At 50.2% G+C, this 21,575-nt stretch overlaps 1 protein-coding gene across 1 annotated transcript; it reads left to right on the forward strand.

Moving 5' to 3' along the window:
* Positions 1 to 13,811: 13,811 nt before the first annotated feature.
* On the forward strand, positions 13,812 to 20,980 carry ASPHD2 (aspartate beta-hydroxylase domain containing 2; the record flags this gene model as incomplete). Its single annotated transcript, XM_079717675.1, has 3 exons — positions 13,812 to 14,694; positions 20,172 to 20,285; positions 20,871 to 20,980. The coding sequence occupies 3 exons, from the start codon at positions 13,812 to 13,814 to the stop codon at positions 20,978 to 20,980; spliced, it is 1,107 nt and encodes a 368-aa protein (XP_079573801.1).
* Positions 20,981 to 21,575: the final 595 nt, after the last annotated feature.

Consider the following 21,575-nt stretch of genomic DNA (forward strand, 5'->3'; position numbering starts at 1 on the left):
CCTGAAGGTTTTCCTTGCATGGGTCCCTGGGCTTCCTGAAACCAGGAGGTTTTTCTGCCCTGAAGTTGGAGATGTTGGGTGATAGCCATTGTCAGCAAACACTGCACCTGAGTCTGGCCCCTCATCCACATCGGGATGCGATTTCCATTTCCTTTGTCCTGGAGGGTGAACTGGGTATTTTTCTTTTGCACCTCCAGATCCACTCCCTGGCCTTCTCCCTGTTCTCACCCCTGGGGAGGCTGACCTATGTGATCTCCATCAATGGCCTCCCTCTCTTGTGGTGTCCAGTTGGTAGAGCCCCAGCAGGAGATGAGAAGGCAGGCAGAGAGTGAGGTCATTCTTCCCAGCTTCCTGTATGTGGGGTCCCACAGGCTGACAGGGTCCTTTATGGGAAGAGTACAGCCCTCTCTAAACAATATCTCTATCTCTAGATTCTGGTAACCACTCTCCCTGTCCTTTCCAGCCTGAGGGGGTAACAGCTCCCCCTGTTACTAGCTCTGGGTACTGCACCATCCTTGAGGTTTCCTTAAACTCTGCCCTCTCCCTTTATCAAACCCACCTCTTTATTCTGTTCCAGGACAGGGATATCCACCACTCTGTCTTCCAACTCACTTATTTGTTCTTCTGCCTCATTTATTCTGCCATTGATTCCTTCTAGTGTATTTTTCATTTCAATTATTTTATTTTATTTTTTATAAATTTATTTATTTATGGCTGCGTTGGGTCTTCGCCGCTGCACGTGGGTCCTCTCCAGTTGCCGTGAGTGGAGGCCACTGCTCACTGGGGTGCGCGGGCCCCTCATTGTGGTGGCCCCTCCCGCTGTGGAGCACGGGCTCCAGGCGCGCTGGCCTCAGCAGTTGCGGCAAGTGGGCTCAGCAGTTGTGGTGCACGGGCCCAGATGCTCTGCAGCACGTGGGATCCTCCCAGACCAGGGCTCGAACCTGTGTTCCCCGCACTGGCAGGCAGACTCCCAACCACTGCGCCACCAGGGAAGCCCCTTCATTTCAATTATTGTTCATCTCTCTTTGTTCTTTAAATCTTCTAGCTGTTAGTTAAACATTTCTTGTATCTTCTTGGTCTGTGCCTCCATTCTTCTTCCAAGATCTTAGATCATCTTTACTATCATGACTCTGAGTTCTTTTTCAGGTAGATTGCCTAGCTCCACTTCACTTAGTTGTTTTTGTGGGTATGAAACCCAGTGAGAGTGTGCCATCTCCCCACTTCTGGGCACCTGAGTGATACCAATCACTTAGGTAAAAGCCAGCTTGACCCACACCTCTTCTCCCCTGCTGTCACGGCTCCTCTAACCTACCTCCGTCTACAAGGACTAATAACCAAGTGTCGTTCAGGAGCCTTTGGCGCCTTTGTGGCTGTCGAGCAGAACACATGCCAAGCCACTTAGAATAAAACCCAAGCTCCTTCCCAGGGCTTACGAGGCCTGAGCCTGCTCTCCAAACCCCTCTCCCTGCACGCTCCCTGTCCCCTCCCCCAGCCACATGGGCTTTCTGCCATTTCCTAAACATGCCGAGATTGTTCACACTTATAAGCCTTTTGCACTCACTGTTCCTTCCTCCCCTCTGCCTACTACCAGGTCCCAAGGTTGTCAAGTTTAATCCTCACTCCTGCAAGTTCCCAGAGGCAGAAATTCATTTTTAAAATTTTTTAAAGTTTTTTTTGGCATCATTTCGTTCCGGGAGCTACAAACTCAAGTGCCTGTGGAACATGTCAGGTAACATAAACAGGGGAAGTGGCCAAGCCTAATAAAAATCATTCAGCTCTCTTGGTCTGGCTTTTGTTTTCCCACTTTTGACAGAGATATGAAAGCAGAGAAATAGTTCTTACTATAAAAACACACACAGTGCAGAGTCAGTGGTGGGGGCAAGTGACAGTCCTCCTTGGTGCTGGGGAGCGGTAGACAGCGGGTGGTGACTGCAGCAAACCTCCTACCAGCTAGTTTTCTGTTTTGCAGAAATCAGTCCCAGTATGACCAGAAATTGCCATTTTTCAAGAGAAGCTGGAAATCCTGGTTTGTATGTGGTATCTCCTAATTTTTTAAGGTTGACAATTCTTTAAAATTAAAGTGTAGTTGATTTACAGTGTTGTGTTAGTTTCTGGTGTACAGCAAAGTGATTTGGTTTCATATATGTGTATATATATGTATGTATACAGTACATATATTCTTCTTCAGATTCTTTTCCACTGTAGGTTATTACAGGATATTGAATATAGTTCCCTGTGTTATATAGTAGGTCCTTGTTGTTTATCTATTTTATATATAGTAGTGCGTATCTGTTAATCCCAAACTCCTAATTTATCCCTCCCCACCCTTTTCCCTTTGATAACTATAAGTTTGCTTTCTATGTCTGTAAGTCTGTTTCTGTTTTGTAAATAAGTTCATTTGTATCATATTTAGATTCCACATATAAGTGATATCATATGATATTTGTCTTTGTCTGACTGACTTCACTTAGTATGATCATCTCTGGATCCATCCGTGTAGTTGCAAATGGCATTATTTCATTCTTTTTATGGCTGAGTAATATTCATATATATATATATATATATATATATATATATATATATATATATATATATACACCCCACATCTTCTTTATCCATTCATCTGTTGATAGACATTTAGGTTGCTTCCATGTCTTGGCTATTGTGAATAGTGCGGCTATGAACGTAGAGGTGCACATATCTTTTCGAATTAGAGTTTTGTCTGGGTGTATGCCTAGGAATGGGATTGCTGGATAATATGGCAACTCTTTTTCAGTTTTTTAAGGAACCGCCATACTATTCTCCATAGTGCCTGCACCAATTTACATTTCCACCAACAGTGTAAGAGGGTTCCCTTTTCTCCATACCTTCTCCAGCATTTATTCTTGGCAGACTTTTTGATGGTGGCCATTCTGACTGGTGTGAGGTGATACCTCACTGTAGTTTTTTTTTTTTTTTTTTTTTTTTTTTTCGGTAGGCGGGCCTCTCACTGTTGTGGCCTCTCCCCTTGCGGAGCACAGGCTCCAGATGCGCAGGCTCAGCGCCATGGCTCACGGGCCTAGCCGCTCTGCAGCATGTGGGATCTTCCCAGACCGGGGCACGAACCCTTGTCCCCTGCATCGGCAGGCGGACTCTTAACCACTGCGCCACCAGGGAAGCCCCTCACTGTAGTTTTGAGGTGCATTTCTCTGATTATTAGCGATGTTGAGCATCTTTTCATGTGCCTGTTGGCCATCTGTAGGTCTTCTTTGGAGAAATGTCTATTTAGGTCTTCTGCCTTCAGTTTGACAATTTTTAAAAGCTCCTTTTTGGTCACATTGAATGTATATTCATGCTGGATTTAACACAGAGGCCACCAGTACTCAATCACTGCCATATATTCAGTGGGCACAGCACAGAGTATATGTTCAACAATTCTATGTAGAATAAATAGTCTTCCCAGGTGACTTCTCAGCTTCCCTCTGTTGGGAATGTAGAAAAAGTGGGTTCAGAATGAGAGGATGCTTCTCCATTCTAGCTGGGAGTTTCAAGATATGTCTGTTCCTGAGCTCAGAGGCAGCCTGGATGAATTCCATGAATATGAGATTTCTCTACCACTTGGTCTGAGGCTGATGTGGCATTGATATGGCCGTGGCTGTTTTTTAATAGTCTGCATCCATTCTGATGGTTGGTGCCATGATGTACTGATTGTTAAACAGTTTTAGTATCAACCCCCACTGGGTGCACAAATGGAAGGCTATATTGGTCACAGTTTGTGACCAACAAAGGCTCTTAGAGGTGGGAAAGGAAGCAAAACACACTCTAGTTCATTTAGAGGTTGAAGTCTATTCCAGGTTTGGTAGAGGGCTGATTCTCTTAAAGATCTTATAAACCTGCTCATGCTTCTAATGGCTGTTTTTCCATTGCAGAGGCTGATAGCTTCTCACACCTACCTTCCCTGCCCAGCCAAAGCTATTCCAAAGCTTCTGGAGATTGAGGAATGACTGGTGTAGTCCAGATGAAGGCAGTGAGCCAGGTCAAGCGGGGGCTGGGTGGTGACCCAGTGGAAGACAGTGGCAGAAACAGGTGATGGCTTTGGGAAGAAATTTTAATTAAGTCACTGACTCCAGTGTCTAAGGCAAGCTATCCCCGTCTTCACAGCAGCAGGCTCACGTCTGGTTCTACCTATTGGCACTGTAAGCAGGAAGTTCACCGTCTGTTCAGACGCAAAAGAGATGTTAGCAGCACTTTATTGGATCAGCTCAAGGTGATTTAGATTTGCTCTTGGAATCCATTAAGCATTTGATAACGCGGAAGTGTGGCTCTGCTTTCTGGACAGATAGAATTACTCCTCTGTATATGCTAACCAACCAAAGTGTATCATCCAATGCAATAAAGCTATTTGGAGAGATATGCAAACTCATTCCCTAGGATTTCTGACTCAGGCTTATCCTGATGTTGCTCAGAGCAAAGCTTCCCAGCTTTTTTTTTTTTTAATTTTATTGAAGTATAGTTGATTCACAATGTTGTATTAATTTCTGCTGTACAGCAAACTGATTCAGTTACACATATATATATTATTTTTCATATTCTTTTCCATTATGGTTTATCACAGGATATTGAATATAGTTCCCTGTGTTATACAGTAGGACCTTGTTGTTTCTCCATCCTATATGTAATAGTTTGCATCTGCTAACCCCAAACTCCCAATCCTTCCCTCCCCCACTCCCCCCAAAGCTCCCTAGTTTTTATTTGGGGTAGCCTAGGGCAATGGTATACAAACTTATTTTAGTTTTAGGAACTAAAATACAAGTACAGAAGCCAATGAAAAGCCAGCTGCTCAGAGGCAAGCAACTAAGAGACCCTGGGCGTGTGCCTGTCACCCCACTCCCTTCATCCCCTTTCTCTTGTTGCCCCTACTAGGGCTACTAGGAACCTCAAAGTTGGAACACAGTTGAAGCAGCTGTTCTGAAAATCTCCAAGTAGCTCAAGTCATATTGGAAACCTGCAACCCAGACCTTTAAAAACAAAGTTAGTTTTACCTAATCAAATTGCCTCCTTGGGCTTCCCTGGTGGCGCAGTGGTTGAGAGTCCGCCTGCCGATGCAGGGGACACGGGTTCATGCCCCGGTCTGGGAAGATCCCACATGCCACAGAGCGGCTGGGCCCGTGAGCCATGGCCGCTGAGCCTGAGCATCCGGAGCCTGTGCTCCACAACGGGAGAGGCCGCAGCAGTGAGAGGCCCACGTACCACACAAAAAAAAAAAATTGCCTCCTTATAATTTATAATTGTGTAATAGTTCAAACATTCATAGGAATAACAGGATAAACATTTATGTACCTACCACTTTCCTTTGCAAATCTTAACATTTTGCTTTGTTGCTCTGGTTTTTGAAAGGAATAAAATATTTAAAATATTGTTGAAGCCCCCGTACCACGTACCCTTCCCCAATCCTACTCCCTCTCCTCTATACTCCCTCCCTAGAAATAACCACTATCCTGAATTTGCATTAATTGTCCCCATGCAAGGTTTTTACTATTAATACATACATTAATATATGCATTTTTCCTGAATGTATATATGTGTATATGTACACATATGTAACATATAATATATACATATTCCCTAAACAGCATATTGTATTCTTTGCATGAGTTCACACTTAATATCAATATTATGCTATAATACCAATCTGTTGTTTCCTTTTCCAGCTCAACATTATATTTTGGAGATTTATCCACGTTGAAACATTTAGCTCTGTCTCAAGCACTTTACCTGCTATATCATATTCCTTTGTATGAATTTATGTGTGCATTTTCCTCTTGATAATGTTTGTTGCCTCCAATTTTTCATGAAATGTTGCAATATACATTCTTGTACATGTCCCACTCTGCAAAGTTCTCTAGGGCAAAGGCTTTCAAATTGACCTGACTGCCACCCACTATCAGAAATGCATTTTACACTGGGACCCAGTGCAACACCCCCATGCACACAAACACACAGTACTCTTAGGACACTTTCAGAAACACTCCCGTAATTTTTGATTGTCTGTTGTCTATTTCGTTGTTTCAAGTCATGGTCATGACTCACTCTGTCAATTCTACAACCATCAGTGGAACCCCCAGTTTGAAAATCAGTGCCCTGGAGCATATACCAGGAAGTAGCATGGCAGGATTGGGGGGTGCGCACACCTTCAAACTTTACAAAAGAGGGCCAAAGTAGTTGTGCAAATTTACACTCCACCAGCAGTGTACAAGAGCACCTGTTGCTCCACAGCCTTACCAATACTTGGCGTCAACTGGCCTTTCAATTTTTGCCAACAGGATGAAAGCAAAAGAGCATCTCACTGTGGTTTTAATTTGCCTTTCCATGATGAACAATGGGCACGGCACCTTCCTAGTTGTTTACTGGCCATTTGTGTTTCCTCTTGTGTGACTTGCCTGCTCTTATCCTTGGCTCATTTTTTATTAGATAATTTCATTTTGTCTTTAGCTTTCTTGGCCCTTTGCTTTTCTCTATAAATTTTAAGATCAGTTTATCTCATTGCATGAAAAACATTGGGATTGTCATAAAAATTGATTTAAATTTTATAGGTCAGTTGGGGAAACTGACATTTTTGTGATGTTGTCTCTTTGGGAGTTTTTGCGTACATTGTCATTATTCACAATTTATTCTGTGCCCTTCAATATTTTTATTTCATTTTTTCCCCCATCTTTCCCATTTTAGTTAAATTCATTCCTGAGTTCTTTACAGTTTTGTTTTGTTGCTACTATGAATGTTTTTTTTTTTCAATTACTCTTCCAAATGCCTCCTATTTCTTTTTCTTGCCTTATTGCACTGGTGAGAAGGCCCAGTACAATGTTGGGTAGGTGTGGTCAGAGTGACCATCTGTGTCTTTTCCTTTTTTTAAAGTTAAAATACTTCTGTATATTTGCAAATGCATAGCATTTTCCTGGGAAAATGGGTAATAAATTGGTTATGATGATTTTCTCAAGGAAAGGGAACTGGGTGGTTGAGGGATAGGGAAGAAGGGTAGTCCTAATAAGTCATTTGTCCTTTTTGCTTTTTGTTCCAGGAGCATTTAAATCCTTTTGAAAATATCAAATGAAGTTAAAACATTACAGAGAATGCTGGAATTCCTTTTGTCCACTGTGTCCAATTCTCATTCCTTCTTGACGTCCCTCTAAGTTGCTTTCTCTGAGGGATAGTCTTTATATTTACAAACATTGTATTATTTTAAGTTTTAAAAAGGATAACATACTAGGGTATTCTTCCAGTGCTTTTCTCCTGCTTTTACATAAATATGTGTATACATCCACAGAAACCATAGAGTAACGTTTTGTGTTGTATATGTGCATATTATGTAAATGAAATTATACTGCACGTAGAATTCTGCTTTTTTTTTTTTTGCTTTATCATTTGTTCAGGAGCTCTATATTGTTATACATACATCTAGCGCTTCCTTTTTAATAGCTGCCCAGTATTATATAACATGAAGATGCTACTATTTATCTACCCTAGAATTTCTCTTGTAGTGAAATTATTGGTTCTTAGGGGAAACATATTTGTTGTTGCTGTTGTTTTAGCAAATACTACCAAATTGCTCTATAAAGTGACTATACCAGTTTCTCTCACCCACCAAACAAGTATTTTGTCGATGGTCTACACATTCCCCTACTGACTTGCTGTGACCTTGATTGAGCAAGGCATGTTTTCTCTCTGGACCCCTAGTGACTCCATCTGTAGGAGGAGGGAGTTGGGTGGACCCCACAAGTGTACAAGATGGCGTAATGATAGGCTGTGCAGCCTCAGAGTGGGTCGGGAATGACTGCCCTAGAGACAACGGGGAGAGGAGGAGGACGCGGGTAACAGCCAAGCTGAAGCCAGGCAATTTATAAGCACTTGGCCCTTATCTCAACTCCTCCATTAACACAGTGAAAATTTGTCATGAGCTTTCACCCAAAAGCCCCCTCTGGAAGGCCCATATACCCTTTTCTGGGGGGAATTCACCTCCCAGGGTCTCCCAAAGGAAAGAATGGCAAGCAGGGTTAGCAAAGTGTGTGTATGGTAATTTTGCTGTTGAACAAATAAATGCTTTTAACAAATACAGAGCGAAATAACTGCACTGGTCAAAGATAATTACAAGATTTATAGACAATATTAATTCATAATGTACTACAGATGGTGTGATCCAGCAATGGAGCACACATTTACAACTGTATGAGGAATATTTTTCTTTTTCATCCCTGTCAGTGTGATGCAGTGACTGAACATATGTGTCTTTGGAGAACTCTAAATTTGAGCAACTTTCTGAATGTGAGATGCACCAAATACCCTCCCATCTTCTCCACCCTACCCAGGCTCAACCATTCCGAGGCTGGCAGTGAAAAGATACATGTTTAATGTTTCTAAATCTGATGCCTGTGTCGATTACCCACACTTGGAGCAAATCCTGATGCATTTTATGGTTTCCCAATGTATGCATCCGGAATAAAAGAGAAAAAAAGAAAAGTTCTTCCTCCTTTGGACTTAAGGGGGGAGATAACAGGGATGAAGTGGATTTTAAGACATGGTAAAGGTAGATTCTGGGCCACAGTAGATGTGGATTCTGAGCAATAATAGAGATGGTAGAGGTGGTTTCTGAGAGAGACAAGGTGGATTCTGGGACATCCTAGAGGTAGGCTCTGGGACAAAGGTGAGGTGAATTCTGGGGCATGGAAGAGGTGAGTTCTGGGACAGGGACCTGGTGGGTTCTGGGAAGGGGCAAGGTGGATTCTGGGTCAGGGAGAGGTGGATTCTGGGTCGGGGGGTGAGAGGTGGATTTTGGGAAGGGGCAAGGTGGGTTCTGGGACACGGTAGAGGTGGGTTCTGAGTGTGGGGGTAGTGGGAGGTGGGGTCTGTGAAGGGGCAAGGTGGATTTGGGGACAGAACGGATGGACTGTGGGCTGGCCCTCCCACTCCGTATTCCCAAAACCCACTCATGCATAGTTCCCCCGGAGCCCACAACACGACCCATGGCCCCTGTTATTTGTCTCCCACAAGCCTTCGCTCGAACACTACTTGCTCAGAGAGGCCTCCCTGGGGACTCCAACCCCGCATTAGGCCCCCCTGTTACACATTCTCATCCTGTCCTGTCCTTTCTCTTGGTAACCACTCTGCCTGGTAGGTGACTGTAGATGTGTACCTGTGATTACTTGGGCACCGCCTACTCCTGGCTAGTCGGTGACTCCCTGCGGGCAGGGGCCGCGTCTGGACTGCTCGCCAGAGAGCGCAGGGCCAGCCCCAGAGAGGTTGCCCAATAATCATTTGTATCAAGCGAATGAGTTTTTCCATGAAACTTAAGGATCCTGTTTGATTTGCGATTTCATTCCAAGTGCCTGCGAGGCCTCTTAAGTATGTGAATTAATAAAGAAACAGGGTGTCAGGGCAAGAGGAAGTGAGGGAGGAAAGAAGAGGGAAAGTGAAAGAGAAGGAAAGGAGGAAATGTAGGAGGGAGAACCAGAGAAAGGAGAGAGACCAAGGGAGGGAGAACAGAGAAGGCACAGAGGGAGAACCAGGAGCAGGTGAATTAACGCCCGCCGGACTTCATGAATTACCCAACGCCCGCCCGCCTGCGCGCGCCCTGGGACTGGGCGGGCAGTGCGTCTCCCCGCTCGGGCCCACGGCCGCGCCCGCAAAAGCCACGCGAGCGGGCGACGCGATCCCGGCCCCGGGTCACCCCACGTGCGACTGACTAGCGCCGCTGGCCGCTGGGGGTCTCGGCCCCGCCCCTCAGGCCGCCGGCGCTGGCCCCGCCCCGCCCGTGCCCGCCCCCTTCCTCGAGCCGCCCGGCCGCGCGCGGCGTTGTGGGAGTTGTGGTTCCCGCGGCCCCGCGGAGCGCAGCGCGGCGTCGGCACCGGCTGGGAACCGGCTCGGCTCTGGCTCGGGCTCCGGCGGCGTGGGCCGGGCAGCAGCGGGGCGGTGGCTCCGCGGCGTGGGCAGGGGGCGTCCGAGCGTCCGCGCCCTCGGGCGGCGGCGTCGCCCCGGCCCCAGCGACCGCCCCCGCCGCCCGCGAGCTCGGGCGCAGGTAAGCGGCTTCTCCGGGGGCTGCGGGGCAGGACGGCGGCGCAACGGGACCGACCCTACGAGAGGGGGAGGAGGCGGGGGCCGGGTGGCTGCAGGCCCGCGGCCCCCACGCCCGGCGGCGCGGCCGCTGAGGGTGCTCAGCGCCCCGCATCTCGGCCCGTACGAGGGGCCCCCGCCGCCCAGCGCTCGCTACGTGCTGAGCGCCGCCGCCTTGGCAGTGTACGCGGCCCGGGCCGGGCATCACCCTCCTTGTCCCCTTGCTCCCTCGCGACTCTGTGCACCGTGTTAACATGCCCCATCACCATCACCTCCTCGGTCACCACCTTCCCTGGTCCCTTCTCTTGTTGCTCTCCCCCTCCCCCCCATCCCTGTGCATCACCCATTTCCCTTATTTCCCGTGGTGACCCTCCTCCCCTGTCCCATGAGCCTCCTTCCCTAATCGCCCACTTTTCCTGTCAGTACCTTTCCATCGTCCCATTCCCCCCACCCCACCCCCCCTCCCGCCGCGACCTCCTGGTGGTCACCATCTGTATTAACCTGTGCACTCCCCTTTCCTCCACTCTCCTGAGTGGGTGGATACTGAAAAAGCTGGACAAGAAAGTGAGGAGGAGAGGTCTCCGGTTCCCCGCAGCAGAGGGCTGGCCCCAGGGCAGCTCTCAAGCTCCTGGGTGCCTGCATCACACTCCTTGCCCTGCTCCTTGGGGGGCTTCTAGGGTACCCTGAGAGTGAGCAGAAGCTCTCTGGCACTGGGCAGCCTCTTGGACTGGTAATGTGAACTGGATTAACCAGGTTTGAGGCGAGTGTCTCTCTCCCTCGGTGTTCATTGTATCAGAAGTTATATTTGATTGGGCTTGCTCACCAAAAAGTGGCCATGAATTCGGACCCTATTGCCCAGAGCTGGCTGACTTTGAAGATCTGGAGTTGCGTATTATTAAAGTGCAGAACTGCAGTGAAGTGTCCCCATCCCTGATGAGGACAAGAAATGGGAACAGATGTGTAAAGGAAGCTGGAAGTTACTGTGGTCACAGAGACAAGAGCTGGGGGGTGGGAGTGGGGGGGTGGAATTCATGCCCTCCCAGCTGCAGGGCTGGGGTCTATGAGGGTCAGATGTTTGAACCAGTACTTAATAAACTGCCAATCACCCTGCAAAGGTAAAGGTTTAATTTAGTGTCACGTTTCAGCTGTGAGCTTGTTAATCCACCTCCGGGCTCAGGGTCCTGCCAGCGTAGTTTGGGTAAAAGTAAGTGGCAGATGTGAAAAGTCCTTACTTGAGCGCTCAGTGCTGTTTGTGATCTTGTGAGCAGGGTCCGAAGCTGGGGTCCAGGGCATGAGGATCTTCTGCGTTTTGTTTATAGCTCAGCTTAGGGAGCGTTCATGGCTGGTGTTGTACAGAATGAGGCTTCCCTGGGGAGAGGGTAAGTGGTGTGACTGTCCAAAGGAGAGATTCCCTCGTCGTCTACCCGGTACTCCACGTCTTCATTTTGATTGACTTAAACTTCAGGCAGGGCTGATGGGAACTGAAACTTAACAGGTGTTTGTTAAATGATCATCATGTCACTCTTGGAACATTTAAGAAAAACCTCTCTTCCTGAGAGACTGGGTTTTCAAAGTTCCAATTAGGGCTTCAGCTCAGTGATGGGGGAAATCCTTTTAGTAAAAGTGCTTGTTATCATACAGATGTTAGTTTCACACTGAATTTCAAGAATCCTGGGGTTCTGTTTGGGAGATGGCTTGCAAACAAAACACCTTTCATCATGATTTTCCTTCCCTTTTCCTCAAGAGGAAACAGCTGCCAGTTATGGGAGGACTAGTCAAGAACCATGGCCCCGGGGTGAGTGGGGGAGGGAGTCTGTTTCCATCCAGGGGGCCCAGCCTTTCCCTCTTCTCCCAAATCTGTGAAGAAATGGAGGACGTATGAGGAAAAAATTTAGCTTCTAACCTCCCGACTCTTGTATTTTTCCTAGAAACATAAAAATGTCCATGAATATTCAGCATATGCGTTTCTGACTGAATATTATAGTCAAGCGATTCTTTATTCAACCTAAGCTGGGAAGATGTAAGTAGGGAGTTAAAGACAATCTAAGGTTTCCCTTTAATTTTAATAGCTTTGCACGTCTGGGGACCCCTCCCAAAAAAAATTCCTTGAGATGTGTGGCAACAAGGGTTTACCTTTGGCTGTTGGAATTCTCAGACCTGAGATCCTTTCCCTGATGGCCCACCTGTGGTTTGCTGGCTAATAGAGATGGGGATCCACATGTCACAGCGGTCACTAGCGCATTCTGAACTGTCACCATGATGTAATCATCAGTGCTTTCAACCCATCATTCCCCTTGATCCAATGAGAGGAGCATTACCCCATCTTAACAGATGAGCAGACTGAGACAGGGGAGTGACCTGCCCAGTTTGGGTTCTTAACCTCTCTGCTACGGTGCAAGAATGTTGGGGCCAAATTTCGTCCCCGGAGAAGGGGGAGGGTACAGCTTTCCTGTTTTTGTTAGTTGCCTTCTCACATTCCTGTGAGACAAGGGAGAGCGTGGTACCAAGCGAAATTTCTGAATTATTCTGCTCCTCGAGGTGAGGGAATGTATTACACATGTAGTAGAACATAGACCTGGCTGTTTTCGTCCAATTAGAGCAGGATGGACAGGGAGTTTCACCTGGGAAACACGGCCGGGGTTTTATAGACACAGGCAATGAGACAGCTGGGCTTCGATCATCTTTTAGGTTGTTAGGATAATCAGCATGCTAGACACTGGCCCAAACCATCGGCAGGATACGTGGCAAAGCACAGCACTTCTGTGTGTTTTGGAGACAGACCGGAAAGGGCTTCTATTTTCATTCTATCCATCATTTCACTTTCATAATCTCATGGGTGAGGCCAGTAGATAGCCTCCCAAGCGAGTAGACAGAAAATGCCTGGTGTCCACCACAGATGTGACCCCGGGGAGCCCACTTCCTTTTCCAGCTTGATTTAAGCCCAACCTATGTCAGAAGGGCAAGAGAGATTAAATGAGAATGATGAAGTGCTGTGAAAAGAGAGAGTAAAATGGAGAATATGCAGTTCCAAATTACTTTACCATTTGTAAGATGCTTTTGAATCCAGATTTCTCTTTAATAAAAAGTACAGAGATTTAAGGAGAATAAGCATTTATTACATACCTACCATGCAAGAGCATAGCAAAATGGATAGATACTGCTTTGAAGTGAGATGGGCTCTGTGTCCCTGCCCCGGCTGCATGAACTGGGGTGAGTTATAGGACCTCTCTGAGCCTCAGTTTCCTCATCCATAAAATGGGGATCACAGCACCTCCTAAGGATGACACAAAACAGATGGGACTACTGTAATGATCAAACAGTACTTGATGCAGATTAAACACTATTGGCCTTTTGGGAAAGCGGGTGGTGATAAAATGGAGGGAGAAGGTACAGGATTGAGAAGCGTGTCCCCTTCCAACAGAGACCTGACAAAACGAGCTGGGGCTTTGCGTTTCACTTGAGGACTTTTCCAGGTGTAAAAATTTATGCGGTTTATTATTATTTTTTTCATCTCAGGTTTGGACTGCCTAAAAAAGTCATTTCACGGTGACCAGCCCCACTTGCCAACGTGACCTAAAGCCGCTCCTTTGCCCCCACCCGCAGTGACTTTTGCCGGGAGCGGGGGGCTGGGCACAGATGCCTGTCCGTGCCGCCCTTGGCAGGACCTGAGGAACCGTGGCAGCCATGCCTCCGCCTGCCCCAGCCGCCCCTCACCCCCTACGCTGACCTGCATGGTATGCATGCCCTCGGGACCCCCGAGGACTGACCAGCTGACCTCACTTTGGATCCCCAACAGCTCTCCCAAAATGTCGCTTGAGTGGCTGGTGGCCTGGAGCTGGTCGCTGGACGGCCTGAGGGACTGCATCGCCACCGGCATCCAGTCTGTGCGGGACTGCGACACCACAGCCGCGGTCACCGTGGCCTGCCTGCTGGTCCTGTTCGTGTGGTACTGTTACCACGTGGGCAGGGAGCAGCCCCGGCCCTACGTCTCGGTCAACGCCCTGATGCAGGGCCCTGACACCACGGGGCTGCAGAACGGGTTCGTGTACTGCCAGTCCCCCGAGTGCGTGCGCTGCAGTCACAGTGAGGGTCTCAACCAGAAGCTCTACCACAACCTGCAGGAGTACGCCAAGCGCTACTCCTGGTCCGGCATGGGCCGCATCCACAAGGGCATCCGCGAGCAGGGCCGCTACCTCAACAGCCGGCCCTCCATCCAGAAGCCCGAGGTCTTCTTCCTGCCCGACCTCCCCACCTCGCCCTACTTCGCCCGGGACGCACAGAAGCATGACGTGGAGCTGCTGGAGCGCAACTTCCAGACCATCCTGTGCGAGTTTGAGGCCCTGTACAAAGCTTTTTCGAACTGCAGCCTCCCACAGGGCTGGAAAATGAACAGCACCCCCAGTGGGGAGTGGGTCACCTTTTACTTGGTTAATCAGGGGGTCTGCGTCCCCCGGAACTGTAGGAAGTGCCCACGGACGTACCGCTTGCTTGGAAGCCTTCGGACCTGTATTGGGAACAATGTTTTTGGGAATGCATGCATCTCCGTGCTGAGCCCCGGCACCGTGATAACGGAGCACTACGGACCCACCAACATCCGCATCCGATGCCATTTAGGTATGTGGTGGGGACAGGGCGTCCTGGCACGTGCTGTTCTAATAAATACATCCCAGCCCGTCTGCCGGACGGGAGTCCAGACACCACGAATTGTAGTCAGTAGCCAGGATTGTGCTTTTTCACATGCTTCACTGTACTCTGATCAAAAATTGATGGGTCACATGTAAACAGTGTTGGCAGCAGAGAATTGAGTCAAAAAAGAAACGCGTGGTCAGTGTAAACCTAATTTGTGACAGCAACTCCGTCCAAAGGAATTGTCTGCCGAGATGGGAATGGTCTCCATCTACGCTGTCCAGTGCAGGAACCACCAGCTGCATGTAACTTGAGTGCCTGAAATGTGGCCAGTGCAACTAAGGAGCTCAATTTTTACTTGAATCGAAATTTTAAAATATGACAGTTGGCTACTGTATCGGACAGAGTAGTTCTAGAGCCAAAGGCTATTGGGGTGATTCAGGAGGCTGAAAGATACTCAAGTGCCTTCCAAATCACCAAGGACGAAGGGACGCTTTGTGTGAAGTTGATTTTATTTGGCTTCGAGGGAGGTTGGTAATACGCGTAGTGTGTGTAGCAGTGGTTTTGAGAACAGGGTCTGGAATCAGATTGCCTGTGTTTGCGTCCTCACCCCACCATGAGCTGGCTGTGTTACTTTGGGCAAGTCAGTCCACCTCTCTGGGCCTCAGTTTCCTCATTTGGGAAGTGCAGGTATTATAAAAAGATCATCTTTTACAGAGTTATGTTGAGGCTCTGGTGTGGTAACGCACGTCGTGAAGCATTTGTTCAAGCAGAGCCTGGTGGTGAGTACTTGATAAAAGCAGGCTCAAAAACCACTCGGTGAAGCGGGATGTTAGTTCTCCAGAATGCCTGCTTCCTAGTGAGTCATGATAACATATTGGTTACCAGGGCAGTGGCACCTCTGGTTAGCATCCCAGACTAGAGGAGCTGCCGAGAGCCTGAGCAAGGTCCCGCTTTGGAAGCTCGCAGTGTGCCCGCCCGGCTTTGTGTTGGAGGGAGGAGAGGCGCGCGGAGGAGCCCCAGTGTAGGCTGGAGAAGGGGGTTCATAACCGTGGTCCGCAGGGGAGCCTCGGGGCTGCCTGGGGGACCTGAGCCCGCTGCCCTGGGCCCTCCAGCCCCTCTTCGCCCAGAGCCCTCTGCTTCTCCCGCTCTCTCTGTGGGGACTGGACAGAGGGCTTCACTGCTTTAAAAAAACAAAAGGAACTAGATTCGGGCAATTGACATCGTTTTGAGTATTTCAAGAGTAAAAGCAGGACAGGGTAGGGGCTCTGGAGGGAGTGGCCTGGCTTCGTGGCTGGCTGTGAGACTTTGGGAAATAACCACATCTCTCTGGGCCTCAGTTTCCACATCTGTAAAATGAGGAGATAGTACTTACAGAAATGTTGAGAGGTTTCAATAAAGTCATATTTGCCACGGCTACTTGACACGGCGCCTGGCATGCGACGGCATTCGATAAAGGGTAGCTAGTAGCTTTTATGATCAAACACTGTGTTGGGCAGTGTGAAAAATGACCCATAAGACATAGTCCCTGCCCCCAGGAAACAGTGGAAAATGCACAGACTCTGGAAGCAAACATACCTGGACTCAGATCCCGGCTTAGCCCCGTTTGCCGGGTGACCCTGGGCAGGCTCTGAAACTGAGCCTCCAATTTCTCCTCTCTGAAATGGGCGTGACACCTACCTGGAGGACTGTTTAGAAGATTAGAAGTATGTCCTGTGTGTGAAGTGCTTGGCAGGTAGAGGGCAGTCAGTTAAAGGGGGCTCTGGTTGATCTAAGAAGCGAGATGATCGTCTTAGTGATGATTATTGTAATAAAATCTCTGTGTGAGGCACCAGGGTGCACACTGAGCTCAGGGGACACAGGGGCTGCCTGTGGGCTGCTCCGGGAAGGGGGTCTGACCCTGCAGGACCGCTGGGACCGCCGGGGTGGAGCAAAGCAGGAGCCTTCCCCTGGGGCTGGGGCGCCGTATCTGGGCTAGCTGGGGAGCCCGCTGGTGGGGCTGAGCTTGACCAGCTCAGTGGGAGCAAACCGCAGGGGGCCTCCCTGCCAGGCTGTGGGCGTCGGGGAGCCATGCTGTTCTTTTTAAAGGTTTCCCTTGTAAGTTTTTTACAAGCTTCAGGAGGACGTGTAAGGAGGGGCATTTGAAGTGGATGTGGTAGAATTCCGGGCAGCTGTATTGAGTAGGAAGGGCTGGTGGACCTGCTTCCTGGGTGTTCATGCCTGTTGTGTATGTGTGCAGTGTACGTGTGTGTGTGTGTGTGTGTGTGTAACATGTGCCCACGTGGGCCTCTTTATGACCCGTCATTCCCCTCCCGGCCCAGAGAGTCACTTGCCACCAGAAAAACTGGGTCATCCGTGTCACCCTGGACAGCAGGCTGTGTTGGAAGGCGTCCCACTACCGTGGGCTGTCCCCATGGCAAGGGTGAGTGCCAGGGCTGGGTTTGCTCCGTTTCCTCCTCTCCTCTATCCTTCCACCCAGGAAGGAAAGAGAGGGGTGTGAGACTCACGTGACCTCGTGTGTTGACACAGGCGGTGTCCGGAGAATGAGGTCAGAGGCAGGAAGGGCCTGGTACATGCCAACGGCCACACCTCCGCCGGTTACCTGGCAGGCGTGGGGAGGCACCTGCGGTTCCAGAACTGTGTCCTTGAAGTGCCCTGCAGCCTCCCTTTCCGCCTTCTGTCTTGAGTGGGGACTGGGGACGTCGTCCCAGCCACCGCTCTTCAGCCGTCAGCGCCTCCGGATGGCACACGTTTGCCGAGCCTGCTCCGAGCTTCCGCTAGAGGTGGCATCGCGCAGCACTCACTCCATGCGGCCCAGCCGTCACCCAGCATCGTGTACGGGGCTGCGAGGTCCCCACCCACTGTCACAAACCTCCAGGGAACAACCTCTGAAACTAATCAGGCAGCTGTTAGGCAGGAGGCAGATGCCGGTCCAGTGGCAGACCCTCAGGGAAGGGTAGATGAAAATGTGTGAGCGGATCCAGATTCTCGCTACAAAAGCCCATTAGGCTCTCATTTTCCTTTCGTGAGTATATTGTTGGATTTCTCGGCCATCCGGCTGGGTGATGCAAGCTGGTCAGCTCCTGTCTGCCTTGCCCACCCTGAGTGCCAGCTGCCAGCCTCCTGAAGCGGGGGACAGAACCCTTTCTCCACCCGTCTTGCGCCTCTGTCCATGGGCATCGGGGACAAAGCAGTGAGCCCTAAGCCAGAGGGGGCCTGGGGATATGGGACTGGCTGAGGCCATGCGTGGGGCCTGTCTGTCCCCAGGAGCCGTCCGAATGCTCTGTTTGGGCGAGTGTTGATCATATCTGCCAGCCAGGCTGGTTTATGGCAGTAGGCGGGGATGGTGGGCCGCTGGAAGGCTGGGGCACGGTGAAGGGAGGCGGAGGCGAGTGAGCAGGGTCTGGGAAGCCGGCAAGCCGGGCCGTTTTTCTGTTGTACCATGGGGGGTGGTGATGAATCATTTCATGGCCCAGACAAAGGGGAGCTTCTTTTTGGAATCCTGGGGTGTTCCGTCGCTGCAGAGAACCACCTATCCCTAAAGGCCTTCTCCACTGAACCAAGCGGTGAGGGCATGCATGGAAAGATGTGGCGTGTGGGGCTCTCTCCATCCAGGCCAGTGAGCGGCAGGCGGAGCTCCTTTACAGCCCTAACCTCCCCCAGGAGTTGTTAACAGTAGTGGGAGATCCTGGTTCCAGAGGCAGAAGGGATGGTGTCAGCTGATTCAGTGAAATGTACTATTGATAGTTGAAACATATTAACTACAGGGAAGTTGACAACCACTTAGCCTCACTGCTACCCCATGTAACAACTAGCATTTATATCCTACTGTCCAGTGTTGTAAGAGCCTGTTCCATGGAGCCAGACAGATTTAGGTTCAAATCTCAGTTCCCACAGGACTAAATAGCGACTTCCAGCAGGTCACTTAACTTCTCTAAAGCTCAGTTGCTCCATCTGGAAAGTGTGTGAAGTGATGTCTGTAAAGTGATTATTTAACACAAACCTGCTCACAGTAAGTCTTCAGTGATTGGTAGCAAGGACAGCGGTCACACAGCCTGGAAGGCAAGTGTGCTCATGGCCTCTCTTTACAGATGAGGAGGCTGTAGCTCAGAGAGGTTGAGTGACTTGCTCAGAGTCACCCAGCACGTAAGGGTGGTCGTCTGACCTGAAGTCCTCTCTCCTGCCCACTACTCCACGTGGCCTCTGTTTGAATTCTTACTCCATATGTGCTTCCTGGAGCCATCTATTTCTGGTTCAGAGGGTGTGTTAAATCCTCAGGCTGTTAGAGAGTACGCTGTTTCATGTGTGTCGTAGGGACATTAAATCAGAGCGGGGATGCTGACTGGCCCAGGGTCGTGATTGTCAGGGTGGGTCACTGAAGACAGACAGACAACACCATGATCCCAGGCCCTCTTGCAGGGCCCACTTCCTCCCGGGTCAGGGCCTACCCGGCCTCCTCTGAGTCAGTCAGGTGGCTGTGCCAGTGCCTTCATTCACAGACCAGGTAGTGCCAGGGGCTAAGCGTTCCTTCAGACCCTTGAGTTGGAAATGGGGGTGTGAAAGTGCATGCACGGCAGCGTTTGAAGAAGACCCCCCTTTCCGGGGTTATGTACCCGAGCTCGGGTCCCCCACCTGCATTTTATTTCGTTTTGTTTTGTTTTGTTTTTTGCGGTATGCGGGCCTCTCGCTGTTGTGGCCTCTCCCGTTGCGGAGCACAGGCTCCGGACGCGCAGGCTCAGCGGCCATGGCTCATGGGCCCAGCCGCTCCACGGCATGTGGGATCCTCCCAGACCGGGGCACGAACCCGTGTCCCCTGCATCAGCAGGCGGACTCTCAACCACTGCGCCACCAGGGAAGCCCCACCACCTGCATTTTAAACATATGGCTCCCTACGAGGGTGGCAGTCCGTTTCCTCTGAAAGCTCAGGCGTTTCTTTAGGGGTGTCACCATTTTCCCAGAATGAGGCTGGGGAAACTTGGACTGTGAACATGCCATCCTCAGGCCTCACAGTGGATTTAAACATTGGACCCTAAAGAGGAGGGCACTGTGTGAGTCTCCGAGTCTTTAATCTCAATTGAAGCAGCCTTTGCCTATTGGGCAGGCAGGGTTCTGAGCCTGGCCTCCCTCGGTTTCCGGGGTCCCACGACTGGGCTTCAGGAGTCTCACACATGAAGCGCAAACCTTGGTCCGTGCTTTAATCAGAGTAGTCCCTGGCCCAGAACAGATTAAGCCACCAGAGGAATGAGTTTCTCCAGGGAGCACAGTGAGGATGCAGGTGCCCGGCCTGCATCTGTCCTAACGGACTGCCTCCACCCACCCACCAGGCGGGGCTCCCGAGGGGTGGGGCGCAGGGTCGGGGCTTCGGAGGTTGAGAGCTCCCTCCACAGCTTGCCACTCCCGACTTTGGACTTCCGGCGTCCCTGGCCCTGCCTGCCTTCATTTTCTTTTCTCTGCTTTGCCCCCAGGTCTGAAGACTCCGAGTGGCTGTGAGCTGGTGGTGGGCGGGGAGCCCCAGTGCTGGGCAGAGGGCCGCTGCCTCCTCTTCGACGATTCTTTCCTGCATGCCGCGTTCCATGAGGGTGAGTGTCTGCGTGCCCCGTGGCTGCCTTTAAAAATATAAATATATATATTTACATGTATATTTAAACTTTCTTTTTAGAACAGTTTTTGGTTTCCAGAAAAACTGAGCAGGAAGTACAGAGTGTGCTCCCTGACGTGGCCCCCCATAAATTTCCCCTTCTGTTAGCAGCTGGTAATAGTGGGGTATGTTGGTTACAATGGACGCGCCAGTTTTAACTCAGGTCCGTAGTTGACATGAAGGTTCACTCTTGCTGTTGTACACTCTGTGGGTCTGGATGAACGTGTGATGTCACGTGTCCACCAGGACAGGATCGCACGGAATAACCTCCCCGCCCTAAAAACCCTGCGCGTTCCACCCACCACGTTTTCCCCCTTCCCTCCCTCTGCCCGTTTCCTTCCGTGCACTCTGCTCAGAACCTTCTGGGGCCTTCTGATAATGTTGTTGGTCAGAGAGGAGGAGAGCTTGCGGTCTGTGCCGGGGTCAGCAGGGGTCCCTGCCCGAAAGCCGACTGCGTGGGTCTGGCTCTGCCCGGGTCCTGGCTCCGGGCGGTTTGAACCTCTCCTCTCTCGCCGCCCTCCCCCAGGTTCGGCGGAGGACGGCCCACGGGTGGTTTTCATGGTGGATCTGTGGCATCCCAACGTCGCAGCGGCCGAACGGCAGGCCCTGGATTTCATCTTTGCCCCGGGACGATGAGAACGTTGGTCGTGCTGCAGTCGCCAAGAGTGGCCGCGGTCCGCCCGGGCAGACGGGTGCGGCCCGGCCCCTGCCCCTGTTCCAATTCCATGCTCAGAAACCTGCCTCGACAGAATGCTCTCATTTGGGTTTTGTTTTTTAGATCGTGTTGGGTCCCTCTTTCCTTCGGTTATTGAAAATGGGAAATTTTCAGCTTGTATTTCCTTAGATTTTTTTCCCCTTCCAATCATTTGCTTCTGCGGTTCCTTTCTGCCTAAAAGCGCATTACTTTGCTCTGTGACCAGAGGCTCGATGTCCCTGTCGTCTGTGTCACGCTGCTACTTGGTTTCATCAGTGCTCTGAAATAGGGTCGCCAAATGGTTACTTGTCTGGATGTAATAACATAAATCTTCTTGTCATCTTAAGAGAAAAAAACAAAAACAAAACAAAACACTGCAGATCAGAGAGCTGGAGGACGTGGCCTCTGCTGCTGTCACGGTCACCCTGGGCCTCAGCCGCCCGGGTCGGGGGAGCCCGCGGTCCGCATCCGCAGCCGTCCCCGGCTGGCTTCCTCGGCAGGGTGGCCCAGTCAGGGAGGGGCAGACTCACCATTGCT

Source organism: Hyperoodon ampullatus (assembly GCF_949752795.1).
Source record: "Hyperoodon ampullatus genome assembly, chromosome: 13".
Taxonomy (NCBI): Eukaryota; Metazoa; Chordata; class Mammalia; order Artiodactyla; family Ziphiidae; genus Hyperoodon; species Hyperoodon ampullatus.